General features: G+C 46.0%; 1 protein-coding gene across 18 annotated transcripts in view; it reads right to left on the bottom strand.

The window, feature by feature from the left end:
• Window positions 1-5,522, bottom strand: part of LOC129811066 (receptor-type tyrosine-protein phosphatase S-like) — a 278,327-nt gene extending 272,805 nt beyond the window's left edge. For 8 of the 18 annotated variants that reach the window (XM_055862203.1, XM_055862204.1, XM_055862195.1 and 5 more), the window contains exon 1: window positions 5,274-5,522. Coding sequence is in view for 16 of the 18 variants with exons in the window: in XM_055862195.1 (XP_055718170.1) it covers window positions 5,274-5,313 (40 nt within the window). In the remaining 2 variants the exon portion in view is untranslated. The remainder of the gene's footprint in view (window positions 1-5,273) is intronic. The other 10 variants (XM_055862200.1, XM_055862201.1, XM_055862206.1 and 7 more) reach the window with 4 other exon arrangements.
• Window positions 5,523-12,714: the final 7,192 nt, after the last annotated feature.

Below are 12,714 nucleotides of genomic sequence, written 5' to 3'. Positions count from 1 at the left end.
ACCTCCTTTCTTTCATCCCCCAAGAACATGTACAGTGCATCGATCGTTCCCCTTTAACCCGGGAAGCATCCAGCTGTGCGCTGACGCCACGTGGTCTACCAACCTCAAAGCATATGCGTGTGAGTCCCCGATGGTATTTCTGCGTCTCAAACGGCATGTGCGAGTGCAACCTGTCGACGTATATTGGTCTGGTGTGTCGCCTGAGTCAGTTGCTTTGTTCCAGGGAGTCAGTGTGCAACGCACATACCAGTTGGCGCACTAGCTCTGGTCCATGGCGTTATGTTAACCACGGTTGCTTATGTAGCTAGCTAGTACACTCTAACTAGTACACACTAGCTAGCTGGTACATTCTAGCTAGTACACACTAGCTAACTAGTACACACTGGCTAGCTAGTACACAATAGCGTGTACCAAGCTTCGAAATGTCATTTCACCACCTGTGCTGTTGGTGGCGGTAAAGCACCAGCCTCTCTGGCACCATTCGGCATTCCTGTCTCGTCTCCTATGTCTCACAGCGTCTATGGAGTGAGGAGAAAGTATCAGCTGGAGAAAGACCCTATTGCTTTAACGTTGAGACAACGTTGTGTACGTTGAGACAACGTTGAGACAACGGATCACTCCGCGTAGATCCACTTCCATTTGGTTGACACGGGAGATGCCCTCAAGGTGTTTCTCCCAGAAACCTCGGAGAAGTGGAGAGGAGAGTGAGCTTGATCTCTCTCCCCAGATCCGAGGAGACGTCCCTGGCTTTCCACATGCAGTGCACCCCTGTCCTCATCTTGCTTTTTCCCTGAAATCCCCACTTGTTCAGGAAGTGCATACACATCAAACCCATTCAATTGTCAAGAGTAAAATGAGGCCAGAATGTTCATGGATGGAAACTTAGTGGTGAATCATTCTTTTCTTCACTCGCTCTAGTTCTAGAGGCAATGAATATCATAAAAGGTCTAGCAAGTCTTCAGTGATGATGGTGGACCACTAGATCCATTCAGTTAAAAGCGAGGGATTTTTGTCACCTTCCCTGAGTATTCTAGGAATGGATTTGCATATACAGTTGAGGACCATATGCTTCCTGATAATAACTACTGTATGAACCACCATTTGGCAGCAGCAGAGAACTAGCGGCACCAGTCGTGGGTTTCTCTCACATTCTCTGACTTCTGACCTCCTCTGAATTACTCATTCACGGCGAGTTACGAGGGGGCTCGGGGTGTAGAGTCTGTGGATGTAGGAGGAATATTTCAACTTTTACATTTTCCAACTCAGAATTTCGAATTCCGCTGGCAGCGTGAAAACATGACCCCAAATTATTATTTTTTTATGTTTATCTTGACGTGACAACTAACAAGCTCTCGCCGGATAATTGGATGGCCGCCGCCGAGTGTATGTGCGTGCGACAAAGCTCTCGATAACGCTTGACATGATTATATATTTCTTGCTATGCGCCACGCCTTTATGGTGCTTTAAAAGCCTCGCCAGCCGCATCCATTTCCATTTGGACTGCATCAACGACGCGGCTCATGCACTGTATGGTGGTGAAGTAAGGAGACTGCAGAATGTGACTCATCTCAGTATCTGTGGATTGGAACCGGTGTACGTGTGTGAGCACATGCATGTCGATGCACGTTAATGTGTGTGTGTGTGTGTGTGTGTGTGTGTGTGTGTGTGTGTGTGTGTGTGTGTGTGTGTGTGTGTGTGTGTGTGTGTGTGTGTGTGTGTGTGCACGTGTATAAACCGACCGGCAGGAGTATACCTCCCCTCTGGCAACAGCCCTCTTACGCCAGCGAAAATGATTGAAGTGAAGGTCTCGCACAGTAAACGAAAGCTGCTCAACCACCACGTCACCCTGTACCCTCCCCCAGTTGCATACATACAGGTCTGCTCGATTGATTGATGAGACGTGTTACATTTTAGTCATTCAGCAAATGCTCTTAGCCAGAGCAATTAGGGTTAGGTGCCTTGCTCAAGGGCACAACAACAGATTTTTCACCTTGTCAGTGCGGAGATTCAAACCAGTGACATTGCGGTTGCTGGCCCAAAGCTCTTAACCGCTAGGCTACCTTCCGCCCTAAAGCCTGCATGCCTAAAGCTTCTTAACAACCTACAGCCTATTAGGTCTGACCATAGGCCCCTAACCAAACATGGTACATCTCCAGTGGAACAGTAGAGTGCTGATTGGCTCTGAGCGTGTTACAGCTCATATCCGGCAACACAGGTATTTGACTGTGTGTGTGAACAACACATTTTATGAGTGGATGCTTCATAAACCATGTACAGGCCATTAACTCCGGGGAAGTCCCCCTTAATATGGATGTCAAGTGACAGGCCTGACTAAAAACAATGTGGACAGGAGACTCCTGTTTAGTCCTCACGTGGTAAGATAACGTCTCTATAGAAGAGTTGAAACACTGAATCATTTCTCAAATCTTTGAGCTAAAATAAAACGAATAGACATTCACCTCTCAGAAATGTCTGGTGGAGGGAGGGAGATATAATATCTATTGGGGCCAACATTAGAGCTGGAAGGAGAAACAGAGGATGCCATGAATTATTTCCATGTTGTTCCATGTAATATTACATAATAAAGAATGGGGTGGGGTCTAGACTTACATTAAAATGTACATAATTTATGGTGTGATGGTTTTCAGTATTTGACTGGCATTTACACAACATCGTTTAGAACAAAACGTTTGGCTTATGTTATATTACAACTGGATGTCTTAGCTGTTCTTTGGAGAAGAGGAGGAAGGAGAAAAGGAGAGAAATGGAGGGAGGAGAGGGCGGGAGGAGAGAGATAAGAGGAAAGGGATGGAGGGAGGGAGGATTCTGAAACAAGATATGCTGAAAATTATATAGGCTTTTCCAATGGGCAAGCTCCCAATTATACCCACACATATTCGAATGAAACATTTTCGTTCAGATAATATGAAATAGTTCCAAACCAATACAGGTTAAAATGTTTGAGTAGCCCTCATTCAGACTACTGAGACTCAAACTGGGTTATTTTCAGTTTGAGTGTGAGCAAGGGGCGTGGTCGCGCTTTCTGTGGGAATCTTAGGTGAGATGCCACCTGCACGTCTCGGATGCTCACCCGCATCCAGGAGAGAGGAGTCAGTCCACATTTCTCACGTGATGACGCGTAATGGAGAACTGTAATACACAGCAACATCATATACATCTGATTACATTACATTGAAAACCCGTAAGCCATTTCCTAGGCATCATAAAAAAGCTATAACTACGTTACCGGGGTAGGACAGCGGAAAAAAAACGAATAAACCCATTTTCTTTTAACAGCCTTGGCCCTGGCAATATACTGTTCCTCACGAGCTTTTATGATGTGCCTCGCAAAGGTTATAACACACACCCATTTCGATCAAGCCAGGAGATTTCGTCTACAAGGCAGGATGCGCAACTTCATAAAATAATAGGATTAGCCTATAATGATGTATTAATCACAACCAAATTAAATTGGATCAGTTTGAAAAGGTTATATTTTAGATGTCGTGTTTCCCTCTCCCCCCTTTTCAATGAAAGTGTTTAATTGGGGGAAACTGAGTGATTGTATAGGCTACAACAATTGAACATTTTATTATCCTATTTGGGCAACAAGGAAATATGTTTTTCAATAGCACTTTTTGCAAGGTTCTTTATGATATGTGCCTACATTGGTAACGAATCAAAGGCACTTAAAATCTCCGTCTTTCGGGGACAAGTCCACATACTGGCAATGCGTCTGTGAAGTCGATTGCAGTGTGTGCGTAACTGGTGCCAATAGTAAAACACCATATACTTCAGGACAAATAATGTTTCGGCTAATCTCCATATAGAGAACTAACAAATATAATCCTAAACGTCATTACAAAAGGCTAAATAAGTAATTATGTAGAGTATACATACAAGGCTAAAAAGAATGCAACCTGGAAGAGAGAGTAGCTTAACAGTCCCTCTACAAGTAAAATCTCTCCAGCAGTCATGGCGGTCGAAATAGGATAATGACATTAAACAAGGGTGTCACCTGCACTCTAAAACTCAGACAATCATCAGACACCACACTGCTCCTGACCCCACCTTTCGATGAATAGGTTTGGGAGCGCACCTTGGAAAAAACGCACCACAACTAAAAACCCAAATCATTGGCAAGAAAAAGAACCCCGCTATTGAATGCGCAAACATGGATCAGAGTCAGATTCCCGACGACACAGACAAATGGCAATGCATGTTCAAAATCTGCATTAGGCTACCCCGACAATAAATCAAATTGACGTTACTTGTCTGATGCCATTGAACTCTCGAAACGTACCAGGTACCGTGCCATTTATGATCAATACGATTGTACAATGTGATATCAATAGGCTACACGCATATCAGTGAACTCAACTGGAACACATTCTCATCTCATGGTTGGCTTCATTAACCGGTAGAGATATGCACCTGCCACAGTGAGCATTCATTTTACATGTTAGTCATTTAGCAGACGCTCTTACGCAGAGCGACTTACAGGAGCAATTGGCGTAAAGTTCCTTGTTCAAGGACACATCGACAGATTTTTAACCTAGTCGGCTCGGGGAATCGAACCACTAGACTACCTGCCGCCTCTACCTGCTGCAGCATTCACCCCCCCCCCCCATTGAAGATGATTCAGAAATGCGTTATTAAGACTAGCCACCTCCGAAGCTTACAGGCTTCATAATGTAACAAATGGTTGCGTGAAATGCATGCCCAGTTTCACCCCAGTTAGGATATTGCAAATCCTCCTGGTGTGGTTTAAATAAGATGGAGTGAATAAACTTCTAATGACCAAATGCCGTCAAAACGAGGGTCACATAGCCAACGCTGTATTCTTTATACCAGCTCTTCTGGATGCGGCTATAACGTTTGCCGCTACTAGTACTGACACTCTGTACAAGAATAGGAGAGGATGGCACCTGGCACATTTTGGCTACGGAGTAGGGCTAGAGCATCGCCTAACCTTTGCTGTAGCCTATCAGCGTCAGCTCTACCCCGCCGAGTTCCGCGGCACTGGTATGCTTCTTGCAGTATTCTTGAGAGCTGTTTTTTTGGGGACCACTACCAGCCTGTATACCCCTCCCAGGCTACTCAATCAGCATTTACACGTATGTACACAGACATGCACTATCGGGCGCAGACTGCCCGTCACGCATTCCACAGTGGAGAACCAGTTGAAATAGCTGAAATATTTTCTCCTTTCAAGAAGCACCTCCAAGCATGCGGATACAACTCCGTTAGAAAAAAAAGACAACTGTTCCTACCGTTATCAGTGATGGAGTTCCTCTCTTTCTTATTGTGCATATACAAAAAACACACACATTTTGTTCAAATAAACAAATAAACAATAATCCCGTATGTGAGCGTCCTGCGGCAGATCCAGAGAATCGGTTCAGGTTCTAGCGGTGAGTAGTGTTTAAAATCCCCCTGATAGCGCAGGTTGCTCGGACGCATGTGGAATCGCAGGACTGTACCCTCAACCGCGCTTGGATAAACCACAGCTCTATGCGTTTGGCTGGAGGGTGATGTCATAGCGCCCCCCTACTTCTCCTCTCTCGCCCCCCTCCATTTTCACCCACCCCTCTACTCGCAGCTGTCCTCATCCTTTCTCTTCCCATCCCGTGCGCTCTTTTCACCCCCTCCCTTCCTTTTCCTCCACATAACGTGATGAAGTCATGGCATTGCGCACGCCTTGCTAGCGGTGCTGTCCAGTAGCATCCGCAGCCTCCTTTCCCGGGATTAGATGGAAGAAAAGGTGGCATAAAACAGGCCAATGCGTGAGGGAGGATTTGAAAGCTACCTCCCCTCATGATCATGAAGCTAGCGCGGCTTAAAGGAAAAGTGCATACTCCTGAAAAATATAGATGGTATAAAATAGTTATAAGGGCTAGAATAAAGTAATCATACATTTAATACTTTTTTAAAATAAAAAACATTAGCATTCAATAATATTGAAGTTTAGATTTTGTCCAAATGTTTAGCAAAATAGGGCAAATTGATAAAGCACACTTTAACCTCAATGTCAACAATTTCACATTGTTGTTTTTAGCTGTATAAATGATGTGTTTTGGATGTTTTCAGTCGAGTTTAAATCCTTTTAGATCATGCGATTAATCAAGATAAAATAAACTGTGCACTAAAATCACAAAATGTTAACTTAAAGTTAACTGATTAATTCAAAATCATCTCTTTCTGTAAAAGTAACTGTTTACATTCATTACAGTAGCAAACATATTCACACATTTTAAAATACATTAAAATCCCATTTAGGCCTATGTATTACATGTAACAAAAACCAATGGAAAGCTAACAATAACAAGAAGCTAAAAATAGCTAGCTAGTGAATATAAAAAGTAACCGAAAATATATTTTAAAAAATGTGTGTGGTTTATATGTACACCTGTAAATACACTCATACAAAAGTGAGTTAGCTACTTAGCTACTTAACTCATGTAAATTAAAATAATCTCACTAGTTTTTCATTCGGTCAAAACAATTAAATCATACTGTACATCAAAATTACTAGAAAACTCAACACAGTTTAGTTAAACATTGCGCGCATTGCTTGCTGTTAGGGGTTTTAGGCTGAGTTTCTGTATAGCACTTTGTGACATCTGCTGATGTCAAAAGGGCTTTATAAATGCATTTGACTGATTGATTAAACATGTGATCTCTATATTTAGGAAACTTAACCAAATGTAACCATCAACAGCAAAGATGGCACATGAGTAACATGAGTAAAAATGGACACCACCAGAATACGTGAATGTATTTAAAATGTGAACTTGCAATTCCACATGTGAAAGTGGAATATTTACATGTGGATTTTTTTGATATAATAAAAGTAGCAATTTTTTTTACCCCTTTTTCTCCTCAATTGGTAGTTTACAGTCTTGTCCCATCACTGCAACTCCCGCAAGGACTCAGAAGAGGTGAAGGTCCTCCGAAACGCAACCGAAACGCTCGGTCCGCCACAGGAGTTGCTAGTGGGCGATGGGCCCTGCCGGCCAAACCCTCCCCGAACCCGGACGACGCTGGGTCAACTGTGAAACTGCAATTCACATGTGAGGTGAAGACATGTTATTTTCCTCACTTGACAAAAGGTTAACATGTAAACTCTAAATTTAAATGTCCTGCACAGTGAAAAGGATGTTTATCATCAAATTGGATGATATTTGGATGAAACCAGTTCAAATTAGGGTGACCCAAGTTTGAAATATGACTAGCTGGTACAATAATTAAGTTTGATCATGAAGTCACTGGTCCCCTTCCACCGAGTCAAACACTTGGATTCAGGAGGCAACCATTACCAAGGATTTACGTCCGGCTTTCTGCAACATCACATAGAGCAGGAAATATAATACAATGCTAGCGTCTTATCATCTTTACTAATTGAAATATGTACTGCCTTAAAACCATTCTCGAAAATGAAATGTATTCTAGAAGAACCAATATCACTCTCCGTAAACCCACAACGTCATTCAACAATCCTTTGGATAGCTTTTCAGAAATCACAGATAAATTGGTCCACATGGACAACTAAAGGCATTGAAACCGTAAATGACTTGGTAGCAGGAAATACATTTTAGTTCCATGACAGAATTCAAAAGTCATTTTGGACTGACTAATGTAGATAGTTTCAAATACATGCAACTTAAAAGTTACACGTCACAACATGTCGATTTGAGATATTTTGGACATCAGAGCAACCTTGAGGGAATCTTACTTCAGTCAGAAAAGTATGTTCATATGATAGGGAAGACACACAAAACCTTGTAGAGAGCATATCCAACTGACAATCTCCAAGCAAGAATTGCAACCAAGACTTAAAAATAACTGATGTTGGCACAAGATGGAGGGAAAGTTGGAGCATAACTAACAAAATTATAATGAACGAAAATGTACGCTTTATCCAGTATAAAATAATGAAGCTCTATAGAATGTATTATACATGAGACAAAAATCACAAATTCTACAGCATAATGGCAAAGTAATCCCTTAGTGTAAAATTAATAATGACTCAATAACTCCAAAAGTTGTGGACGACGCTAGAAAGTTGGCTGTCAGAGTATTACAATGTAAATGCACTTTCAAATCAGTCTGTCTGCATATTTCAAGACGTGGCGATTCTCTTCTCATCACTCATCTTGAAAAAACGTACACTAAATGCTTAGAAATCAACCCACCATCATTAACACAAAGGAAAAATCTAATTATTTATTATTTAGATATTGAGATAGCATAAGCGACTGAGAAAAACAAATTGGTACAATTTAAGGCCAAGTGACGAACAATAATGCTGGCAGTAGGAATGGGGGTTTGAGCATGCGAGTCTTGGCAAATTAGACGTAGTAGTTGTTTGTGGGCATCTGTCAGTTGTTTGGGTGTATACATTTGTATTAGGAGTAAAAAAAAGAATAAAGCAAATATCTATACAGTACCTTTCAGGCCTGCTGGAGGTCATTTTGCAGGGCTCTGGCAGTGCACCTCCTTGCACAAAGGCGGAGGTAGCGGTCCTGCTGCTGGGTTGTTGCCCTCCTATGGCCTTCTCCACGTCTCCTGATGTACTGGCCTGTCTCCTGGTAGCACCTCCATGCTCTGGACACTACGCTGACAGACACAGCAAACCTTCTTGCCACAGCTCGCATTGATGTGCCATCCTGGATGAGCTGCACTACCTGAGCCACTTGTGTGGGTTGTAGACTCCGTCTCATGCTACCACTAGAGTGAAAGCACCGGCAGCGTTCAAAAGTGACCAAAACATCAGCCAGGAAGCATAGGAACTGAGAAGTGGTCTGTGGTCACCACCTGCAGAACCACTCCTTTATTGGGGGTGTCTTGCTAATTGCCTATATTTTCCACCTTTTGTCTATTCCATTTGCACAACAGCATGTGAAATTTATTGTCAATCAGTGTTGCTTCCTAAGTGGACAGTTTGATTTCACAGAAGTGTGATTGACTTGGAGTTACATTGTGTTGTTTAAGTGTTCCCTTTATTTTTTTGAGCAGTGTATATATATATATATATATAGCAGGGCAGAAACTTTACAAGCTGACTTGTTAGAAAGGTGGCATCCTATGACGGTGCCACGTTGAAAGTCATTCTACCAATGTTTGTCTATGGAGATTGGAGATTGGATGGTTGTGTGCTCGATTGTATACATCTGTCAGCAACCGGTGTGGCTGAAATAGCCAAATCCACTATTTTGAAGAGGTGTCCACATGCTTTTGTATATATATATAATTCTGCTAGAGCTGCACCGGTCAACTGTAAGTGCTGTTCTCTGGATTGATAAATTGCGATTCATGACGGACAAATCTGTGTTTGGCGGGTGCCAGGAACACGCTACATGTCCCAATGCATAGTGCCAAATGTAAAGTTTGGTGGAGGAGGAATAATGGTCTGGGGCTGTTTTTCATGGTTCGGGCCCCTTAGTTCCAGTGAAGGGAAATCTTAATGCTACAGTATACAATGACATTCTAGACAATTCTGTGCTTCCAACTTTGTTGCAACAGTTTGGGGAAGGCTCTTTTCTGTTTCAGTATGACAATGCCCCCGTGCAGAAAGCGAGGTACATACAGAAAAGGTTTGTCCACATCGCTGTGGAAAAACTTGACTGGCCTGCACAGAGCCCTGATCTCAACCCCATCGAACACCTTTGGGATGTATTGGAAAGCAGACTGCGAGCCAGGCCTAATCGCCCAACATCAGTGCCCGAACTCACTAATTCTCTTTTTGCCGAATGGAAGCAGGGCCCAGCAGCAGTGTTCCAACATCTAGTGGAAAGCCTTCCCAGAAGAGTGGAGACTGTTATAGCAGCAAAGGAGGGACCAACTCCATTTTACTGCCCATGATTTTGGAATGAGATGTTCAATAAGCGGGTCTCCACATACTTTTGTTCATGTAGCGTGCATAAAAAAATAAATTAACCATCATTAAATGTGCCAGCCTGGTCTCAGAGACTAGACGTAACATAGTAAAAGTAAATCCGGTACACAAATTAGTACGATGTGTTACATTTGGTATGTTACATAAGACAGAAGGTTACTTAAGGCAAAAACGAATGTACTGTAGGGTGTTTGGTCGGGTGGATGGGCGGATGTTGTAACAGTCCTGACCTGTTTTATGTTGTTTTTTATGTGTTTATGGTCAGGGCATGTGTTTTGGGTGGGCAGTCTATGTTATCTGTTTCTATGTTGGTTTTGGTTTGCCTGGTATGGCTCTTGATTAGAGGCAGGTGGTTTGCGTTTGCCTCTAATTAAGAGTCATATTTAGGTAGGGCATTCTCACTGTTTGTTTGTGGGTGATTGTCTCCTGTGATGTCTTTCGTCGTTGTCGATGTGTTTTCACTTACGGGACTGTTTGGCTGTTCGTGTGTTTCGATGTAACGTTCCTGTCCGTGAGTTTACGTTTGTGATGTGAGTTTATGTTCAGGTTCCGTTCTACGTCGTTTTGTTATTTTGTAGTTTTGAAAGTGTTTTGTTTTGTTTCGTGGCTATTTAATTTATAATAAAGATGGCATATTTCCCTGAACCCGCATTTTGGTCAGAAGATCCTTCTCTCCTCACCTCATCCGAGGATGAGGAAAGCGACAGCCTTAACAGAATCACCCACCAACAAACAGAGACCAAGCGGTATGGGAATGCTCGACGGAGCAACAAGAACTTCTGGACTTGGGAGGAGATCTTGGACGGTAGAGGACCTTGGGCTCAACCAGGGGAATATCGCCGTCCAAAGGAGGAATTGGAAGCAGCGAAGGCTGAGCGGCGCTGGTATGAGGAGGCAGCGCGACGACGTGGTTGGGAGCCCGTGAGTCAGACCAAAAAATTTCTTGGGGGGGGGCACACGAGGAGTGTGGCAAAGCCGGGTAAGATACCCGAGCAAACTCCCCGTGCTTACCGTGGAGGTAGAAGGCGTCGTACTGGTAAGAGACCGTGTTATGCGGTAGAGCGCACGGTGTCCCCAGTACGCGTGCTTAGCCCAGTGCGGGCTATTCCACCTTGCCGCACTGGGAGGGCTAGGTTGGGCATCGAGCCGAGTGCCATGAAGCCGGCCCAACGTATCTGGTCTCCAGTACGTCTCCTCGGGCCGGTGTACATGGCACCAGCCTTACAGGTGGTGTCCCCGGTTCGCCTGCATAGCCCAGTGCGGGCTACTCCACCTCGCCGCACTGGCAGGGCTACGGGGTCCATTCAACCTGGTAGGGTTGGGGAGGCTCGGTGCTCAAGAGCACGTGTCCTCCTTCACGGTCCGGTAGACCCGGTGCCACCTCCATGTACCAGTCCTCCGGTGGCAGCCCCCCGTACCAGGCTGTCTCTCCGGGTTCTCTCTCCTGCTGTTTCCTCCTCTCCAGCGCAGCCGGTGCCTAGACCACGCACCAGGCTGTCTCTCCTTCTCCTCCCTACAGAGCTATCCGTCTCCCCAGCGCCATCTGAGCCATCCGTCTTCCCAGCGCCATCTGAGCCATCCGTCTTCCCAGCGCCATCTGAGCCATCCGTCTCCCCAGCGTCATCTGAGCCATCCGTCTCCCCAGCGCCATCTGAGCCATCCGTCTCCCCAGCGCCATCTGAGTCATCCGTCTGTCAGGAGCCTGCAAAGCCGCCCGTCTGCCATGAGCCTGCAAAGCCGCCCGTCTGCCATGAGCCTACTGAGCCGTCCGCCAGACAGGAGCCGCTAGAGCCGCCAGCCAGACAGGAGCCGCTAGAGCCGTCCGTCAGACAGGATCTGCCAGAGCCGCCAACCAGACAGGATCTGCCAGAGCCGCCAACCAGACAGGATCTGCCAGAGCCGCCAACCAGACAGGATCTGCCAGAGCCGCCAACCAGACAGGATCTGCCAGAGCCGCCAACCAGACAGGATCTGCCAGAGCCGCCAACCAGACAGGATCTGCCAGAGCCGCCAACCAGACAGGATCTGCCAGAGCCGCCAACCAGACAGGATCTGCCAGAGCCGCCAGCGAGCCATGAGCGGCCAGAGCCGTCAGAGAGCCATGAGCGGCCAGAGCCGTCAGAGAGCCATGAGCAGCCAGAGCCGTCAGAGAGCCATGAGCAGCCAGAGCCGTCAGAGAGCCATGAGCAGCCAGAGCCGTCAGAGAGCCATGAGCAGCCAGAGCCGTCAGAGAGCCATGAGCGTCGAGAGCCGTCAGCCTGCCATGAGCGTCGAGAGCCGTCAGTCTGCCATGAGCGTCGAGAGCCGTCAGCCTGCCATGAGCGTAGAGAGCCGTCAGCCTGTCATGAGCGTAGAGAGCCGTCAGTCTGCCATGAGCATCGAGAGCCGTCAGCCTGCATGGACCTGCCAGAGCCGTCCAGTCAGGACCTGCCAGAGCCGTCTAAACAGGACCTGCCAGAGTTCTTCAGCCGGGATCTGCCCCTTGTCCCGGTGCTGCCCCTTGTCCCGGTGTTGCCCCTTGTCCCGGTGCTGCCCCTTGTCCCGGTGCTGCCCCTTGTCCCGGTGCTGCCCCTTGTCCCGGTGCTGCCCCTTGTCCCGGTGCTGCCCCTTGTCCCGGTGCTGCCCCTTGTCCCGGTGCTGCCCCTTGTCCCGGTGCTGCCCCTTATTCCGGTGCTGGTCCTTATCCTGGTGCTGCCCCTTGTTCCGGTGCTGCCCCTTGTCCCGGTGCTACCCCTTGTCCCGGTGCTGCCCCTTGTCCCGGTGCTGCCCCTTGTTCCGGTGCTGGCCGTTTATTTAGGGGAGGGTAGTGTTAGGGT

This window comes from Salvelinus fontinalis, chromosome 14 (genome assembly GCF_029448725.1).
Source record: "Salvelinus fontinalis isolate EN_2023a chromosome 14, ASM2944872v1, whole genome shotgun sequence".
Lineage (NCBI taxonomy): Eukaryota > Metazoa > Chordata > Actinopteri > Salmoniformes > Salmonidae > Salvelinus > Salvelinus fontinalis.
The sequence above is the reverse complement of the archived record's forward strand: the minus strand, read 5'-3'. Positions and strand labels throughout refer to the sequence as shown.